General features: G+C 49.4%; 1 protein-coding gene across 1 annotated transcript in view; it reads right to left on the bottom strand.

The window, feature by feature from the left end:
- Nucleotides 1-12376: 12376 nt before the first annotated feature.
- The window catches only part of EVA1C (eva-1 homolog C), a 113846-nt gene continuing 106864 nt past the window's right edge, over nucleotides 12377-19358 (bottom strand). Inside the window, exon 8 of the mRNA XM_040228045.1 lies at nucleotides 12377-12795. Coding sequence (XP_040083979.1) covers nucleotides 12680-12795 — 116 coding nt within the window. The 3' untranslated portion in view covers nucleotides 12377-12679. The remainder of the gene's footprint in view (nucleotides 12796-19358) is intronic.

Here is a 19358-nt window from a genome sequence, read left to right as displayed (position 1 = left end):
AAACCTGCCAGAACCAAATGATAATTGAGTTCTCCTGGACAGAGGGATGGACCAGGCATATCATAGCCTCAATCTCAGAACACAGGCTCCCCAGGAAAGATGTTTGTCAGGTTTGGGTCCAGCTGGGGTCTCTCTTGTAGTGCCTGCTACAGGTCAAATTTTAATAGAAAATTGTCAGAAAAAAAAAAAAAACTAGGACTAAAACTACAATATGACCCAGCAATCCCACTACTGGGCATACACCCTGAAGAAACCATAATTGAAAAAGACACAGGCACCACAATATTCATTGCAGCACTATTTACACTAGCTAGGACATGAAAGCAACCTAGATGTCCATCAACAGATGAATGGATAAAGAAGTTATGGTACATATATATGATGGAATATTACTCAGCCATAAAACGGAACACATTTGAAACAGTTCTAATGGGAAAGCAAAGAAGAACTAAAGAGCCCCTTGATGAAAGTGAAAGAGGAGAGTGAAAAGGTTGGCTTAAAATTCAACATTCAGAAAACTGAGATCATGGCATCTGGTCCCACCATTTCATGGTAAATAGATGGGGAAACAGTGAAAACAGTGAGAGACTTTGTTTTGGGGGGCTTGGAAAACTCAGCAGTGGCCACAGGACTGGAAAAGGTCAGTTTTCATTCCACTCCCAAAGAAAGGTAATGCCAAAGAATGCTCAAACTAGCACACAATTGCACCCATCTCACACGCTAGTAAAGTAATGCTCAAAATTCTCCAAGCCAGGCTTCAACAATATGAGAACCATGAACTTCCTGATGTTCAAGCTGGTTTTAGAAAAGGCAGAGGAACCAGAGATCAAATTGCCAACATCCGCTGGATCATGGAAAAAGCAAGAAAGTTCCAGAAAAACATCTATTTCTGCTTTATTGACTATGCCAAAGCCTTTGACTGTGTGGATCACAAAAAACTGTGGAAAATTCTGAGAGAGATGGGAATACCAGAACACCTGACCTGCCTCTTGAGAAATCTGTATGCAGGTCAGGAAGCAACAGTTAGAACTGGACATGGAACAACAGACTGGTTCCAAATAGGAAAAGGAGTATCTCAAGGCTGCATATTGTCACCCTGCTTATTTAACTTATCTGCAGAGTACATCATGAGAAACGCTGGACTGGAAGAAACACAAGCTGGAATCCAGATTGCTGGGAGAAATATCAATAACCTCAGATATGCAAAAGACACCAGCCTTATGGCAGAAAGTGAAGAGGAACTAAAAAACCTCTTGATGAAAGTGAAAGAGGAGAGCGAAAAAGTTGGTTTAAAGCTCAACATTCAAAAAACGAAGATCATGGCATCTGGTCCCATCATTTCATGGGAAATAGATGGGAAACAGTGGAAACAGTGTCAGACTTTATTTTTTGGGGCTCCAAAATCACTGCAGATGGTGATTGCAGCCATGAAATTAAAAAACGCTTACTTCTTGGAAGGAAAGCTATGATCAACCTAGATAGCATATTCAAAAGCAGAGACATTACTTTGCCAACTAAGGTCCGTCTAGTCAAGGCTATGGTTTTTCCTGTGGTCATGTATGGATGTGAGAGTTGGACTGTGAAGAAGGCTGAGCGCCGAAGAATTGATGCGTTTGAACTGTGGTGTTGGAGAAGGCTCTTGAGAGTCCCTTGCACTGCAAGGAGATCCAACCAGTCCATTCTGGAGATCAGCCCTGGGATTTCTTTGGAGGGAATGATGCTAAAGCTGAAACTCCAGTACTCTGGCCACCTGATGTGAAGAGTTGACTCACTGGAAAAGACTCTGATGCTGGGAGGGATTGGGGGCAGGAGGAGAAGGGGACGACAGAGGATGAGATGGCTGGATGGCATCACCGACTCCATGGACATTCATTTGAGTGAACTCCCGAGTTGGTGATGGACAGAGAGGCCTAGCGTGCTGCAGTCCATGGGGTTGCAAAAAGTCGGACACGACTGATCGACTGAACTGAACTGAATGGGGAGGAGGAACCTAGAGCCTATTATACAGAGTGAAGTAAGTCAGAAAGAGAAAGATAAATATGGCATATCAATGCATATATGTGGATCTGGAAAGATGGTACGGAGGCTCCTGTTTGCAGGGCAGCGGTGGAGATGCAGACGTAGAGGATAGACCTGTGGCCGCAGCGGGGGCAGCAGAGGGAGGCACGGTTCGGAAGGGTCTCATGGAAATGTATAGATTACCATGTGTAAAACAGACAGCTGGTGGGAATTTGCTGTATGGCGTAGGGAGATCAAACCCAGGGCTCTGTGACAACCTAGAGGGGTGGGAGGCGGGAGGGAGGCTCAAAGGGAGGGGACATATGTGTACCGGTGGCTGATTCATGTTACTGTATGGCAGAAACCAACACAGTATTGTAAGGTAATTATCCTCCAATTAAAGAAAAAAAAAAGGCAGTTGTCAAATGAGGAACTTCACTAGAATGTAGAATGTCCAGGGCCCCATAATCTGCTTGGGGACCATCCTGGGTGGTCCCATCATGTCCTTTATTCCCATTTTTGATGGTCCCAAGGAGCCACAGAGTATGTAGCCTTCTCTCATGCTGACCTGACATCCTTCCATTAGGCTCTCGAGAGCCTGTGGAACATTCGCAAAATCCCTCATACACTCAGCCTCCCCTTCAACGTCTCCTTCCTTGTGAAAGTGAAGTCGCTCAGTCGTGTCCGGCTCTTTGCAACTCCATGGACCGTAGCTTACCAGGCTCCTCCATCCATGGAATTTTCCAGGCAAGAGTACTGGAGTGGGTTGCCATTTCCTTCTCCAGGGGATCTTCCCGACCCAGGGATTGATCCCAGGTCTCCCGCACTGCAGGCAGACACCACCATGTGAGCCACCAGGAAGGCCGTCTCCTTCCTTGCATCGCATTGAAAGCCTGAGTCAGAATACACAAATTCTGTAATGTGCAGAATAAAATATAAACAATAATATGTTCATCAGAGTAATCAAGGTTAAAAGCTATAACTAGTATTAACAGAGTTCCTTAAAAAATATGTTGGCGATCACGCGTGGATTAAAGGAGTATTTGTGGAATCTTTCACATAAGCTCAAATCAAAAGAGAAAGAAAACAGAGTAAAAGAGAAAAAAAGCCTGGCTCTCCCGTGAGCACGCTCTCTGCACGGCTGTGAAGTGGGGGCCAGTTTCTCCCCCACACCCCGATTTCCAGATGGCTACAGGTCGATGTTCCCCCAGGTCGTTCTAGATCATAACCCTCCTTTCCCCCTCAGAGCCCTGCCTCTGACACCTCATCACCCCTCAGGGTCTTCAGATGGCTCTGTTAGCCCCCTTCGGCACCCCCACATCTGAGCACCCCCCCCACAGACCTCAGGGCACCTGAAACCACCCCAGCAGGTCCAGCCAGCACCCACACTCTCTCTCCCTGGGGCCCATTCATTTGGCAAAATCCCCAACCGTCGTTAAAACCAACATTACAGCAGCATGGCGGGGAGAACCCCAGAATCACGGTCACGGGGGGCGCCCCGGGTCCTTAGACTCTCCCCCTCTGCAGCTGCATCACGCCTCCTCTCTCAGCAGCTCCCTGGCCTCCGCCCCGTCGTGTCTTACCCCCCAGCTCACAGAGAAAACAGACACCCCCCACCCCCACTGCAGTGGACAGACCGTCCAGGCTCCCCTGAGGCTTTGCTCCCCACCCAGGACGCCACCTAGGACACCTCCTCCACAGCCTCATACTCCGCACAGCATCACCCATCCCACTGATCTCTCACTGTGGAATAGTCCCTATCTTCCAGGAGACTTCCCTATAGCTCAAACGTAAAGAATCTGCCTGCAAGGCAGGAGACCAGGGGTTCGATCTCTGGGTTGGGAAGTTCCTCTTGAGAAGGGAATAGCAATCCACCCCAGTATTCCTGCCTGGGGAATCCCATGGACCGAGGAGGCTGGTGGGCTACGGTCTATGGGGCCGACCTATCTTCAGTCCTCTCTGTCCACCTAATGAATTTGGCATCAGAAGTATCCCTTCTCTTTAGGGCTTTCCAGGTGGCCCTAGTGGTGAAGAACCCACCTGCCAACGCAAGAGACACAGGAGACCTGATGTTTGCATTTAAAAAATAGTATCACAGCGCATTAGTTAGCGTAACATGACAAAAGGCAACCTTCCAGAGGCTGGGTACAATAGAAACACATTGCTCAATTGTGTAAGAGTCCTGCAGAAGTTTCTGGTTGGTGGACAGTATTTCTCCAGTGGTGGTTCAGTGACTCAGAGATGGGTTCCTCCCATCTAGTGGGCTCTACTGGGTCTCCCAGGACCTTGAAGGGACTTCTGGCTGGTGGAGATGAAAAGAGAAAGTGGAGAACACACAGTGTCTCCTCACTTTCCCTGGAGGTGGGCACTTCACTTCCGCTCACATTCCGACAGCCAGAGGTAGACTTATAATTTCACGTGTCAATGAAATGTGTGTGCAGGAGGCCAGGTGGGAGCTGGGAAGCACCCTCTGTGCGGGGATAGCCATCAGTTGAAATTCGAGCCGTGCTGATGCAGGGCGTTTGGTAAATATCTGTGTGTGTTAGTCAGTCATGTCTGACTTTCTGCAACCCCATGGACTTTAGCCCGCCAGGCTCCTCTGTCCATGGGATTCTCCAGGCAAGAGTACTGGAGTGGGTTGCCATTTCCTTCTCCAGGGATCTTCCCGACCCAGGGATCGAACCTGGATCTCCTGCATTGCAGGCAGATCCTTTACTGTCTAAGTCACAAGGGAATCCCTGGTAAATATATACCAGATTCTAAAGTATACATATCCTTCGAACTCATAATTCCACTTGTGGTGATTTTTTTCCTACAGATATATTCACAAATGTGTATAGATGTATGTTTTAAGGATGTACTTAGTATATTTGTATCTTGTGGCTGCTGTCACAGATGACCACAGTGAAAGTGAGGCGAAAGGTCGCTCACTCGTGTCAAACTCTTTGTGACCCCATGAACTGTAGTCCGCCAGGCTCCTCTGTCCATGCGATTCTCCAGGCAAGAATACCAGAGTGGGGGTAGTCACAGAATTGGTGGCTTAAACAACACAAATTTATTATCTCACATTTTGGAAACCAGAAGTTCAAAATTTCTGTCCCGGAGCCCAAAATCAAAGTGTCAGCAGGTTTGTGCTTGCTGAGGGCTGTTGGAGAGAGTCCTCCCTGGCAGGCCGGTGGTGAGGAGTCTGTGCTTCCAACGCAGGGGGTGTAGGTTCGATCCCTGGTCAGGGAACTAGGAGACCACATGACATGTGGTGTCACCAAAAAGAGAAAAAAAGGTAGGGCGACCATGTGTGCTGGTCTGCCTGAGATGGCCCCTACTAAAGGGGGTCCTGCCACGCCTCTTACAAATTTCGGTGGCTGCCAGCATCCCGATTTCTTCCTCCATCTTCACATCACCATCGCTCTGTGTATGCCTCCTTCTCTTCTTCCTAAAAAATCATATTAAAAAGTCCTCTGTTGGGAATTCCCTGGCAGTCCAGTGGTTAAGACCCTGCTCTCTCACTGCCAAGGGCCCAGGTTCCATCCCCGGTCTGGGAACTAAGATTCCACAAACCACGCTGCTCTGTCCAAAAAATTAAAAATTCTCCCTTGACCTCCCATCCTTCTCTAGCTGTTGCCTCCCTTCCCCACTTCCCTTTCTAACAAAGCCTGTTTAAAGCACTGCCCACCCCTGCCGTTCCCTCCCATTTTCTCTTGAACCTACTCCACACGGGCTGTAGTGCACACAGCCTCCCCGAAGTGGCTGCTGTCAGACCACCATGCCGTTGGAAACAGTCTCGGCAGATATAACAAAATTCAGGACAAGATCATCCTGGGTTATGCACGAGGGACCCACATCCAGTGACAAATGTCCTGATGAGAGACACACAGAAAAAGAGACATGGAGAGGGGGGAGGCCATGTGGAGATGAAGGCAGGGACTGGAGGGATGCGGCCACCAGCCAAGGACTGCAAGGAGTCCCCGGAGACTGGGGGAGCAGCCAGGAGCCTCTCCTGGAGCCTGCAGAGGGCACAGCCCTCCCGGCACCTGGGGGTCTGACTTCTAGGGTTAGAACCGTCAGAGACCAAATTCTGTTGTTTTAAGCTGCTGAGTTTGTGGAACTTGTTACAACAGTTACAGGAAATGGATGCACACTCCAAAGGCAAAGTCCTTCCCAGGCGCCTACAGGGCTGTTAGTGACCAGCCCCTGCCCTCTCCCAGTCCGACTCCCGCACCCTGACCTCCTGCTCTTCTTCAAACGGGCTGGCACGTTTCCTTCCCCAGGGCCTTTGCACTCACCCTGCCTCTCCCTGGAGCCCTCCTGCTCCCTCAGCTTCGTGGCTTGTTCACTTCCTTCTGGTTTGTTCTCACATGCTGCCTTATTAGAGGGGACTTTTCTGACCATTCTTATAAATAGCAGCCTGTGTTCTCTCCTTCCCCCTTTAATCTGTTTCATTTGTCCCCACAGCGTTTATCACAAGTTGTCCTGTGGTGGGTTACTTAGAATGTAAGTTCCAGGCGGGCAGGCTCTTTTCTGCTTTGTTCACTCCCTAGAACAGCACTCAGCACAGGGTAAACCCTCATATTTTTTCAAAAGTCCTTATCTGATCAAGGACTAAACTATGAAATATATAAAAAGCTCTTAAAACTCAGCAATGAAAAAACAAGTTTATTTTGCCAACTAAAAGTAGGGAAAAAATCTGAACAGACACCTCACTAAAGAAGAGATGGCAAATTCAAGAACTATTTATTGAATGAGTAAATGAAAGGAATTTCATAAACTAGGACGTTTGCTTATTTCTCAAGAGACTGTCTGGGCCCTTTTTTAAAAACTAGCCTTTGTGCATTTGTGTGTGGGGGGGGGAGTTTGTAATCACTCCGTTGTATCTATTTGTGACCCCCTGGGCTGCAGCCCACCAGGCTCCTCTGTCTATGGGATTCTTGAGGCAAGAATTCTGGAGTGGGTTGCCATTCCCTTCTCCAGGAGATCTTCCTGACCCAAGGATCGAACCCAGGTCTCCCGCACAGTAGTCAGCTTCTTTACCATCCAAGCCACCTGGGAAGCCCAAAGTAGTCTTTATTTACCTGTATGTTTTCCTTTTTAAGTAGATTTTATTTTTTAGAACCATATTAGATTCACAACAAAATGGAATGGAAAATATAGCGAGGCCTCCTAACTACCTGTTCCCCCACCTGCCATGCAAGGCCTTTCCCAGTGCTGAGACCCCACACCGGAGCGGCACGTCGGTTACAGCAGCTACACTGACATGGTATCACTACCAAAGTCCATAGTTTACATCAAGGTTCACTCTCTGTGTTGTATATTCTACAGGTTTGGGCAAATGGATAATGATGTATATCTATTAGGGTGGGAGGGGGTGGTTACCTGCCAGGGCCAGAATATCTGGAGAATCCTCAGGTAGCAAGGGCTCCATTTCCCAGGCACTCTGACATCAGGGCCCTCTGCAATCACTTAGCGCTCCCAACCTCATTTAGCTCCTGCAACCACGCTCCGTGGTTGTACGACTGCGATCTCCACTTTCCATAGGAGGCAGAGGGGTCAAGCAAGCCACCCAGGGTCACACAGCAACTGAGTGCCCAAGATGGGATTTGATCCCAGGTCAGCAGAAACCAGCACCCACCCTGCAGACTCTGTCACCAGCGGGCTGCTATTCAAACTTACACACGCAGACTTGCAAAGTGGAAAAAACACCTGACACCCTGGCCACGTGGCAACATGTTGTTAAGGACTGAACACACGCAGGCACACAGACTCACAGACACGCAGGCACACAGACTCACAGACCGGCACGCACGTGCATGCATACATATAGAGGCACACATCATTCTCTTTGTCCTTCAACAGCTTATGATTCTGACGGGAGGAATAACTGAGCAGTGAAGACCTGAGAGGTTGAAAGCCCAGTTTTCGCAGCTCTAGGGCCAGGTAGCCTTTGTGTGTGTGTGTTGGCGGGGCGGGGGGAGGTGTCAGGGACACAGTGCTCTGTCTCCGAGTTGATGGGGCTGGAATTTGAAGGTGCTGATGGATCCTCCCAGCGCCATCTACACACCTTGCGTGAGATCCAGACACACTTTCAGGCTGGAATCAAGATGAGTGGCTGAAGGTAAAATACATGATGCTTGTTTGTGAAAGGACTTTGAGCAGACCTCCTGAGCAGGAAGAGTCACGAGAAGACAAGAAGGCAGCGGCACCCGGGTGAGGTCACTGGACTGTATCCTCCCAGAAGCCAAGCGGGCCAGCCAGCCAGAGCAGCCTCGCAGGTCCCCAGACCCGCCTCCCTAAGCACTGCATTCTCCTTCCTTGCTTTCTGGGGTCACGTTCCTGGGAGCATGGAATATGTCAACCTGACATGTCATGGTTCAGCCATCCAAGCTTAGAAAGGGGCATTATTTTTAGACTGAAAAGGTGTATTTTATATTCACACACTTGACTTTCAAGACCCTGAATGAATTTTGCTGAAATAAATATTCTCCTTTGGGTCCAGTCCAAGTATGTGAAGTTTTTAGTCCCAATGGCCTTTTCTTTTTCTTTCTTGCTTTGAAAAGGAATATTAAAAGTGGCTGAAAAGAGGGATTTAGAAATGAAAGGCAATTTTCAACATGTCTTATAAAATGAAAAGGAGCAAACGCTATAATATTTCTTCAGGACACGGACTGAAGTAAAACGAGATTTAGAACCCAGTGGTCATTCCTTGCGATGTGAAATGTCTATCTTTTCAGGAGTCAGGATTCGGCACGGCCTGGTCAGAAGGAAGGTGAGAATTAGGGGGACTGCCCATGTGTATCCACCCATGGGGGATTGGCCAGGACAGCAGTCCTGGTTTTAGCACTGAGACTCCTCAATTGCAGAAAATCCCTTGGTCGTTGAAATCACTATGAGAGGAACTCACAAAACCCCACTGACCAGAGTATCTCGCCAGCTCTGTAGGCAGGGCTGTAGGCTGCCTACTCTGGGTCAGTGTGGGCTTTCAGACAGGCTTACAGGAGAGTGTGGGATTTTTGGAGGCATGGAGTGGAGCTGTCTTCACCTGCTCGGCTCCCTGCCCTCAGCCTGTCCCCGAGGACTGCCCCTGGTCATCAGTCAAGGCCATGTACAGCCCACCACCCTCACCATCCCCAGGGCTGTCCGCGTTGCCTAAGAAGATAGATTCCAAATCCCCACCCGAAAGCCACTGAGTTCTCAGGGAGGGGGGCGCCCAGGGATCTGCATTCTTATCTCAAGCTCCCCTGGGTTGCTTTCTCTTTTTTCAGCTGTGCCATGGGGCAAGTGGGATCTCAGTTCCCTGACCAGGGATCAAACCTCGGCCTTGGCAGTGAGCGCAAAGAGTCCTAACAGCTGGACTGCCAGGGAATTCCCTCCCTTGGGCTTCTGGTGGGCAGGCAGCTAGAGGCCCAGCCTGGCCTCCACCTGGGCTTCCCGAGCCCCGTCATCTCCCTGCTCGTATCCTGCAGCCCAGATTCCCCCACATTTGGTTTTTTTGTTTGGCTCTACACAGAATCCCTCTTCTTTGCCCCAACCTACCTGCTCTGGGCTCTCTTCCAGCCTCTCCACCCTGTCCTCTGCCCCAGCGTCTTGTCAACCATCCTGACTTCCTACAGCACTGGGACCTTAACAGCAGATCACATACTTTCAGGCTGTTTGGGGGGCCACAGGTGGCACACAGCATGGACTCAGGAGCCCGGTGGTCCACACTCAAGTATGTGAGGGCCCTCCCGGGGAGGAACCGAGGGGAGGTGGGACAAGACAGGTGGGTCAGGACCCAGCCAGCCCCTCCACCCCACACTGCCACATCAGCACCAGACCCTGAAGTCTGGGGATTCCAAGTTTAAACCTGGTCTTCAGGGTTATTATAAAGGTATGTTTGTCAAGGTAGGCAAGAGCATGTCTTTTACATAATTTTTTATTTGGGGCCTGATGTCTATAACATTTTAACACTTGGCTGTGTGATATGTAACACTCATTTCTTCTCTCCGAACTTACAAATGTGACAGGCAGACCTATAGTTTTTTGGTCTTTTTTTTTTTTTTTTGGCCTTGCAACAAGCTTGCAGGATCTTAGTTCTCCAAGCAAGGATCCAACCCAGACCCACAGCAATGGAAGCATGGAGTCCTAACCACTGGATCACCAGGGAATTCCCAGACCTATAGGTGTCTGTGCATACACAGAAGAAAAATAGAGTTTTATGTGGAATCCTTTTCTTTTACGTAATGATATAATCTACGCATTATTCTCCAATTTGCCCTTTCCACTGAATAACATGACTTCAATAATTTTTCATGTTGGTGCATACAGATCTACCTCATTGAAAAACAACCAGTCAATCCTAAAGGAAGTAAACTGAATATTCATTGGAAGGACCGATGCTGAAGCTGAAGCTCAAGCTCCAATACTTTGGCCACTTGATGCGAAGAGCTAACTCATTGGAAGAGACCCTGATGCTGGGAAAGACTGAAGGCAAAAGGAGAAGAGGGTGGCAGAGGATCAGATGGTTGGATGGCACCACCAACTCAATGGACATAAGTTTGAGCAAACTCCAGGAGAAGGTGAAGGACAGGGAAGCCTGGCATGTTGCAGTCCACGGGGTCCAAAGAGTCGAACACAACTGAGTGACTGAACAACAACAGTGTGCCTTTAGTCCAATTTTTTTAGGAAGATTGAAATTCTTCCCAAGACATCTTCGTTAAAAAAAGAAATTTTCCACGTGCCTGAGCTAAGTGATGTAGGCGAGTCTGATTGAACAGAAACCTTGGTGGCAGCCAGCATGGCCAGCCCATGGATACGCCCCTCTGCTGACAGCACACTCCTCACCCTCCCAGGGTCCAGAGGCTTTACAATCAGAGGTCATGTTCTAAGGAAGGAAGTTCAGGCTCTCAGAACTGGGAGGCAACTCACTGGGTCTGCAAATTCTTCATCGATTTGTAACACATTCTCTTGCTGGTTCATTGTCAGTGGGTCAGGAGCATTCTGCTTTCTTCTCCTTAAGGGAGTACATGTCGTGATTCGACACTTGCCTCTAATTGCTGCTCCCTCCCTTCCTTGGAAACTAACGGAGCATTTTCCAGGTCAGGTTGCTGTTTAGTCATCTGAACACGAGTCCCCTTCCTCTTGCCGTAATCTTTCCCAGGCTGGATTTTGTCTTTGAAACAATAGGAAATGACAAGGTCTATTTTTCTTTTCTTGAAAGAACTCGATCCATGGAGTCATGAGTTGGAACAGAGAAAGTCCGGGGAATTAATATGCACCCCCGAACGGAAGTGACCAGCTTTCCTGTCTTTGTTCTGCCGAGTCCTGGAGTCTGAGCTCATGATACCCCAGGCAGTTTGCTTACAAGCAGGAAGGCTGCATTTTCACCTTCAGATAAATCCCCATCTGGGTTTTCTGTTGGATCCATTGGAAAGAAATGCAATTAGGCCCTGAGCAGTCTTCAAGCAAAGACTGGAAACCTTCCAAAGAAAGGCTGTGCCAGATATCAACCTTTGGTCCTCGACATACATTTGCATCATTGGAGAAGTTCACTGTGTCTTAAAGCACCCTCGAGAGTCAGGCCCTGGAAGAGCTTTCCATTAAAAGCTGTTTAATTTTTCCAACAGAAAATTCAGTTGTAATTTGCTAATTTCTAAGACACTTGAGACTAACTGGGGGCTTCCCTGGTGCTCAGTGGTAAAGAATCCACCTGTCAATGTGGGAGATGCGGATTTGATCCCTGATCGGGGAACATCCTACATGCCGAACAGCCACTAAGCCCAAGTGCTACAACTATTGAGCCTGAGCCCATGAGTCGTAGAGCTTATCCTCCAGAACAAGAGAAGACACCCCAACAGGAAGCCCACGCACCACAACTGGAGGATTGCTCCCACTCGCTGCAACTAGAGAAAAGTCCTCGAAGCAAAGAAGACCCAGCACGGCCAGTAAATAGATAATCAAATAAAGAAAGAAAATTATGTTTAAAAAGGCTACCTGGATAGTGATCAGCAACCTTAAAATGAGGAGAAATTTGTATTCCAAGAGCTCGAGGCCTACGTGGTTGGAGACCAGGCCCAGCTGATTACTGGCTGCGAGTGGATTGAAAGCCTGATCTCAGGGCTTCCCTGGTGGTTCAGTGTTAAAGAATCCTCCTGCCGGTGCAGGAGACATGGGTTCAATTCCTGGGTTGGGAAGATCCCCCTGGAGAAGGAAATGGCATCCCACTCCAGTATTCTTGCTTGGGAAATCCCATGGACAGAGGAGCCTGCCGAGCTACAGTCCATGGGGTCGCAAAAGAGTCAGACACGACTTAGTGACTAAACAGCAAACCTGCTCTCAACACTGATATTTGCCTCTGGGGGATGGAAGGCTGCTGGCCCCAGTGGGTGATGTCATCTCTACAGCCAGTCCTGTTGTCTGGAGTCCAGTGCCTGGGGTTCTGTACCCTGTTAGCCTGAGGCCTCACTGCTCCCCTTTCCCAAACACGCGCCACCTGTTCCCACCTCCCGGCCCACTGCTGTGGCTTCCCCTGCCCCCGCTCAGGTTCCCGTATGACCACCTTTGACAATTCTGCTCGTTCCTGAGGGCCCTGTTGAGCACCACCTCCCATCAGCCTCTCCAGCCCATCAGGTAGAATCATGCTCTCTGGGTTCCCAGGGCCATCTTATGACCATTAACATCACTGCTCCGTTTACAATGATGGTCATTAACATCATTGACCATTTAACATCATTCTTACACTCAGGGTTGTGAAGCTGAAATCCCCAAAGGATAAAGAGAAGGCCTTTGCAGACTCTGCTCCCAGATTTAGCCAAGAGATGGAAGATCCTGAAAGTGAAGAGGAAGAAGAAGGCACGAGGGGTGGGCCTGGTGGGTCAGCCACTGTTGCCTGGCGGGGTAGGGAGACAGGGCCTCGAGGTGAGAAAGGCTTGGCCTGAGATCTCTCTTTGGACCCTTCCTGGGGGCGGGGGGTGCCGCTAGCCGTTGGGTCAGGAAGAATGAGGGGGATGGCTAGTCTCGGAAGCTGTGTGCTTCTCAGGATGCAAAAGAAGGGGGAATGTACAGCAGCTGCTGCTGCAAGACAGGTGGCCAGGGCAAAAGGCCCCTGTGGGCTGCTCCCCCCTCTTTGGGGCAGGGAAGGCAGACCTGATAGCTGGGGCTGTGGTTCTGCAGGGGTTGGGACCCACACAGACTGGATGGCACCAAGGCCTGCCATAAGGACAGAGCCCACAGGGCTTGGGGACTAGGGACGTGTGGGGGTGTCCCCAGAAAGGTGAGCCCAGTGGGAGTAGGTGGCAACTTTGTCCCACATTTCTGTGCCCAGATTTATTTTTATTTATTTATTGAGTCAGCAAACATTTTATTATATAAAGATTTAAACTTTTTATTTTGTATCGGGATATAGCCGATGAACAGTGTCATGATAGTTTCAGGGGAACAGCGAAGAGACTCAGCCACGTGTACACATGCTGCCCCTGGGATGTTGACCCGATGACGCCTTTGGTTGGTAATGAAATATCCGCTCCGTTTCATTGCAGTGAGCTGGGACTGGCTCTCCCTGTCTGACTGAGCACTCTGGCTCAGCATCGCCCAGCAGAGCTCCCTCCCTGCACCATCCAAGACAGGAGCCACTGGCCAGGTGGCCACTGAGTCACTGGCGTGACCGAGGAGTGGACTTTTAAATGCTACTAACTGCTTTCGGTTTAAGATTAGCTAGGCACATGTGGCTGCCGGCTCTGTGTCGGACGATCGGCATCGTGTTTAGACACCGGCTCATTCATTCTCGAGGGAGCCCAGCGCTGCCCCTGCAGGGAGGTGCCTGTTGACTTGAAATTCCTACAAAGAATGTGATGGCCTTGGATAATTATTAGCTGGCTTCCTGCATTTTCCCTTATCTGGCTGATATTATCGTGCCTCTTTCTTGCCTTATTTCCAGCTATAGACCAGTATGGCTTCCAGTCGACAGGGCATTTAGCTGGAGTGTTTATTTAGGATTTAATCTCTGAGGCTACGGGCCAGTCATGGGATGGAGTTTGGCCAACTCTGCACTGGTGGTCAGGCTTACAATGGGCTTCTTAAAACCAAGCTGACCACAGTTCCGGGTTTATGGCTATCCTGCCAACGCTGGGCCGAGTCTTTCAGGTCCAAGTGTGGGAGACTGCACAACGGACTTGGCTGAAGAATCCAAAGAAGGTCAGGCCTTGACGCTTTCCTGGGAGCTCTGCAGACAGCCATTCCTCCTCCAAACTCCCCTCTGTGGCAGGGCTGGAGGCTGCCTTGTCTTCTTCAGCAGCTTGTTCTTATTTTGCCCTTGAGTTCTGTCCGATCCTCTGAGGACTGTGTAACTGATGAAGTTTTGGCCATGCTGGATGCTGAAACTCAGAAGGAAGAAATAATTGATGATGAAAGCTTTCCTTTATGGTGGTTCTTCTTTTTTAAATTCAGTTTTTAAAAAATTATTTACTTTTGGCTGTGCTGGGGCTTCGTTGGTTCACGGGCTTTTCTCCAATTGCAGCAAGTGAGGGCTACCCTCCAGCTGCAACTCATGGGCTTCTCATTGCAGTGGCTTTGCTTGTTGCAGTGCATGGGTCTAGGTGTTCGAGCTTCAGTAATTGCATTTTGAGGGCTCAACAGCTGTGCCGCACCGACTTGACTGCTCCTCAGCATGTGAAATTTTCCTGGGCCAGGGATCAAACCCGTGTCCCCTGTGTCGGCAAGTGGACTCCTATTCACTGTCCCACCAGGGAAGTCCAGTTTCCAAAGATTTCTGAACGAGTGGCTTATTGAAGCAGTGCTCTTAGGAGAAATACTTGTAAGAAAATTGCTGTGGTCTCAATGTTTGTGTCCCCCCAAATTCACCTTCAGATCCTAAGCCCCAGAGGTAAGGCCTCCAGGAGATTTCGCTTTTGTTTTTATTTTTGTTTTGTGACACCACATGGCAAGTGGGATTTTAGTTCCCTGACAAAGAATCGAACCCATGCCCTCTGCATTGGAAGCTTGGACTCTCAACCACTGGACCACCAGGGAAATTCCTCTAGAGCGTTCTAGATCAAAAATGTGGAGCCCTCATGAATGAGATTAGTGCCCTTAGTGGAGACCCTACAAAGTTCCCCGCGTCCCTTCCATCATCTGAGAACACAGCGGGAAGTCTGCAACCCAGAAGAGGGCCCTCCCCACACCATGCTGACACCTCGAGCTTGGACTTCTAGCCGCCAGACTGTGAGGAAGAAATTTCTAATTTTTATAGGCTATCTAGTCTGTGGGATTTTGTTACAGCAGCCCAAGCAGGCTAAGACAGAAATGTGCTGCTCACTCAGTCATGTCACTTTGCAACCCCATGGACTGTAGCCTTTGTCCATGGGATTCTTCAGGCAAGAATACTGCAGTGGGTTGCCATTTCCTCCTCCAGGGGATCTTCCCAACCCAGGGATTGACCCAGGGTCTCCTGCATCGCAGGCAGATTCTTTACCGTCTGAGCCCCCAGGGAAGCCCTAAGGCAGAATTGGTGAGGGGTAATTCTCTGCGAAAGAGGACACTGTGGTCCGCTTGCAGCCGCCCTCGCAGCAGCTGGGGTGGTACCGGGCCTGGTGCAGGGTTCTGGGTGGGCACAGCATCATGCATGACCCATTTGTGGGGTTTGCAGTGGGACCACCCACAGGGCCTCTGGGGAACTGCTTGGTCCCTGGCTGTGTGTGGCTTCCCTCGTGGCTCAGAGGGTAGAGCATCTGCCTCCAACATGGGAGACCTGGGTTCGATCCCCAGGTTGGGAAGATCCCCTGGAGAAAGAAATGGCAACCCACTCCAGTACTCTTGCCTGGAAAACGCCATGGATGGAGGAGACTGGTAGGCTACAGTCCCCGGGATTGCAAAGAGTTTACGCACGACTGAGCGACTTCACTTCTTCTGGCTGTGCACTCCTCGGTGAAGCAGCTAGTGCCCCAACATGGACAGAGCAAGAGGGGCCCAGCTAACAAGCTCTGTGAACCCAGAAGGACTGAATTTTACAGCATGAGGCTCACATTTTCAAAGTCAGTGTTTTGCAGCAAGTAACTGAGGCAGTGATATGGGCAAACTTCCCACCGAGCTAGCCTCTTTTCACAGAACTTCTGGGACCCCACCGCCTGGAGACCATGGGGTGGCTGCGGCCCCGACTTGCACAACGCTCAGAAGCAGTAGTCTACGTGTGCCCTGCACTCTCTGGGTGGAATTCCACCTGGGAGCTTCCACCAGCCACCACGCTCCGTCGCAACCCCTGATTCAAAGCTGCATTGGTCCTTTCCTCCCTGGGCTTGGTGCCCATCCAAACATTCTCAGCAGGACTCCTCAGCCTCCTTCCTTGAGAAGACCGTGGCATTCTTCTCTTGGGCTCGGAAAATGCAAACAAACAACTTATTGCATTTGCGCAAGCCAAAGACTGCCCTTCGCCTTGGCTGGCCTGTTTCCCTGCTGCCTCTTTGGGGGTCCTGGGAGGATATGCATGTGGGTGGAGGTTATGGGGAGACACAGATAAGAGAAGACCCATCGTGGCATTCAACAAGAGCTTTGAGACTGTCAGTGTGGCCGCAGCTCTTTCTCTGGCTGGAAAAATGAAAACCTTCAGCTGCCATGTTCTGTTTAGGCTCACAGAGCCATCAGATGAAGGTAGCTACGTTCACGGAGCCAGAGAAGATGCTGCTTGGGAATTAGGACTAGAGACCGTGGGGGGAGGCTGTTCTGGGAGCCGAGACAGCACTGAAGTGCCTCTTGCTGAGCTCAGGAAATCAAAGGACAAGGGTACTCTTTGATTAGAACAAAATTCTCATGAAGAATTTAAACAATGGAGCCATATGTTCATTCTCTGCTATGACCTGGAAGAGATTTATCTCTAATGACAGATTGAAAGCGAGTCATCCCGCCCTGTCAACTTCTCCCAATCCCCTATGTTATAGATGGACGACTCGGGTCCCTGGAGGTGCTGAGGGGTTTCAGCCTCTGCCTACACCACCCCAGCCTGTGCATATGACCCCTTTATGGACCGAGTCCTACCCTCCCACCTTCTCGGATAAGTGTAAGAAACGCACATTCTGAAACTGACAGAAGGGAGAGTGTCACTCTGACTCACCTTCAGTCCCCGTTCCTTTAGTTTAATGGAAACCACCTGATTCCTAGTCAACTGGGTCTGCAATTGTCTTTTAACATGTAGTCCCTTTTCTTTTTCTGGCTGCACTGTGAGCAGTATATGAAATCTTGGTTCCCGATGAGGGATCAAGCCTGCACCCCTTGCACTGGAAGGCGTTGGACTTGTAATCACTGGACTGCTGAGGGAGTCCCTTTGTAGTTTCACTGCTATTAAAATGCTACACACAAATGTTTACAGCACCACTACTCACAGTAGACCAAGGCGGAAGCAACCCAGATGTCTACAAATGGATGAATTCATGAACTTAGCGTGGTCTATCCATATATGAAAGTGTTAGTTGCTCAGTCATGTCCTGCTCTTTGCAACCCCATGGAATGTAGCCTGCCAGGCTCCTCTGTCCATGGAATTCTCCAGGAAAGAATACTGGAGTGGGTAGCCACTCCCTTCTCCAGGGGATCCTCCCAGCTCGGGGATTGAACCAGGTCTCCTGCATTGCAGATTCCTCGACTGAGGCACGAGGAGAGCCTGGTTTATACATGTAGTGGAATATTATTCAGCCGTAAAAGGAAGAAAGTACTGATTCATGCCACAGCACAAATGAACTTGAGGACATTATGCTAAATGAAGGAAGCCAGTGACAGAAGATCCCATTTACATGTGTGATTCCCTTTATATGAACTACCCAGAATAACTGAATGCACAGGCACAGACTGGTAGTTGCCAGGGGCTGGAGGAAGGAGGAAATGGGGAGTGGGTGCTTAATGGGGCAGGGGTTTTATTTTCTGGGATTGAAAGTGTTTTGGAATTAGGTAGAAGGGCCTTCCCTGGTGGCTGAAATGGTAAAGAGTCTGCCTGCAATGTGGGTAACTTGGTTTCGATCCTTGGGTCAGGGAGATCCTCTGGAGAAGGAAGTGGCAACCCACTCCAGAATTCTTGCCTGGAAAATCCCATGGGAGGAGCCTGGCAGACTACAGTCCATGGGATGGCAAAGAGTTGTACACAACTGAGCGACTTCACTTCAGAATTAGGTAGAAGTGGTGGTCCTACCACATTGTGAATATATTAAAAGCCACTGAATTGCATGCCTTAAAGTTAATTTTACTTCATGTGAACTTCAACTTTGGTGTAGACTAAAAGTTTGTGTACCTTAAAACTCATGTTAGAACCTAACACCTAATGTGACGGTATTTGGAGGTGGGAAGTGAGAAGTGATTAGGTTGTGATGGCAGAGCCCTCATGGATAAAACCAGCACCCTTGGGTGGCTCAGTGGTAAAGAATCTGCCCGCCAATGCAGAAGACTCAGGATCAATCCGTGGGACAGGAAGATTTCCTGAAGAAGGAAATGGCAACTCACTCTAGTATTTCTGCCTGGAAAAGTCCCATGGACAGGAGGCTGCTGGCCACAGTCCATGGGGTCATGAAGAGGTGGACACGACTGAGCAACTGAGCAGGTACCAAAGGAGACCCCAGAGAACTCCCAGCCCCCTCTGCCACAGGGGCACCCAGCAAGAAGACAGCCAGCTATGAGCCAGGAAGCCAGGCTCTCACCAGACACTGAATTTGCTGGCCCCCTGATCTTGGACTTTCAGCCTCAAAAACAGAAATAAATTTCTGTTGTTTATAAGCCATTCAGTCCATGGTATTTTTGTAATAGCAGCTAGAATGAACTAAGGCAAACTGAATTACAAAAAAACAAAGCAAAGCAAAATGCAGCCGCTCCCCCATACGGGCAGCTAGGCTGGTTGATGAGAGACAGGCCCTTTCCCCCAAACCCACCTCCTCTGTGTGACTTAGATGGGCCTTCCACCTTCAGGATCTGGGGACTGAGGGAAATGCCTTCCATTTTATCTGTTGATACCTGGGATACTGAGTGAACAGCTAGAATTTCCTCCTCACCTTACCACTGAGTCAGCTCCAGCACTTTGTACCGTGTGACTTGGCCCCAATACTTAACCTGTCAACCTTCAGCCTCTTCAACGATTTATACCTGCTCGCAGGGTTGATGTGATGATGAAGTAAGATAAGGAGGGAGACCTCGTTGGTAGTCAGCATATGAGAAGATTTGACACCATCATTTTTATGCTCTAAGTACCTCTGGGACAAGAAAGAAAAAAAAATTCTTTTCGTGTTCTCAGTTCAGTTCAGTTCACTTCAGTTGCTCAGTCGTGTCCAACTCTTTGCGACCCCATGAACTGCAGCACGCCAGGCCTCCCTGTCCATCACCAACTCCTGGAATTTACTCAAACGCATGTCCACTGAGTCGGGGATACC

This window comes from Oryx dammah, unplaced genomic scaffold, assembly GCF_014754425.2.
Source record: "Oryx dammah isolate SB20612 unplaced genomic scaffold, SCBI_Odam_1.1 HiC_scaffold_2, whole genome shotgun sequence".
In the NCBI taxonomy this organism is placed as follows: Eukaryota; Metazoa; Chordata; class Mammalia; order Artiodactyla; family Bovidae; genus Oryx; species Oryx dammah.
Note: the sequence above shows the minus strand (reverse complement) of the source record. Positions and strands in the feature narration are given on the sequence as shown.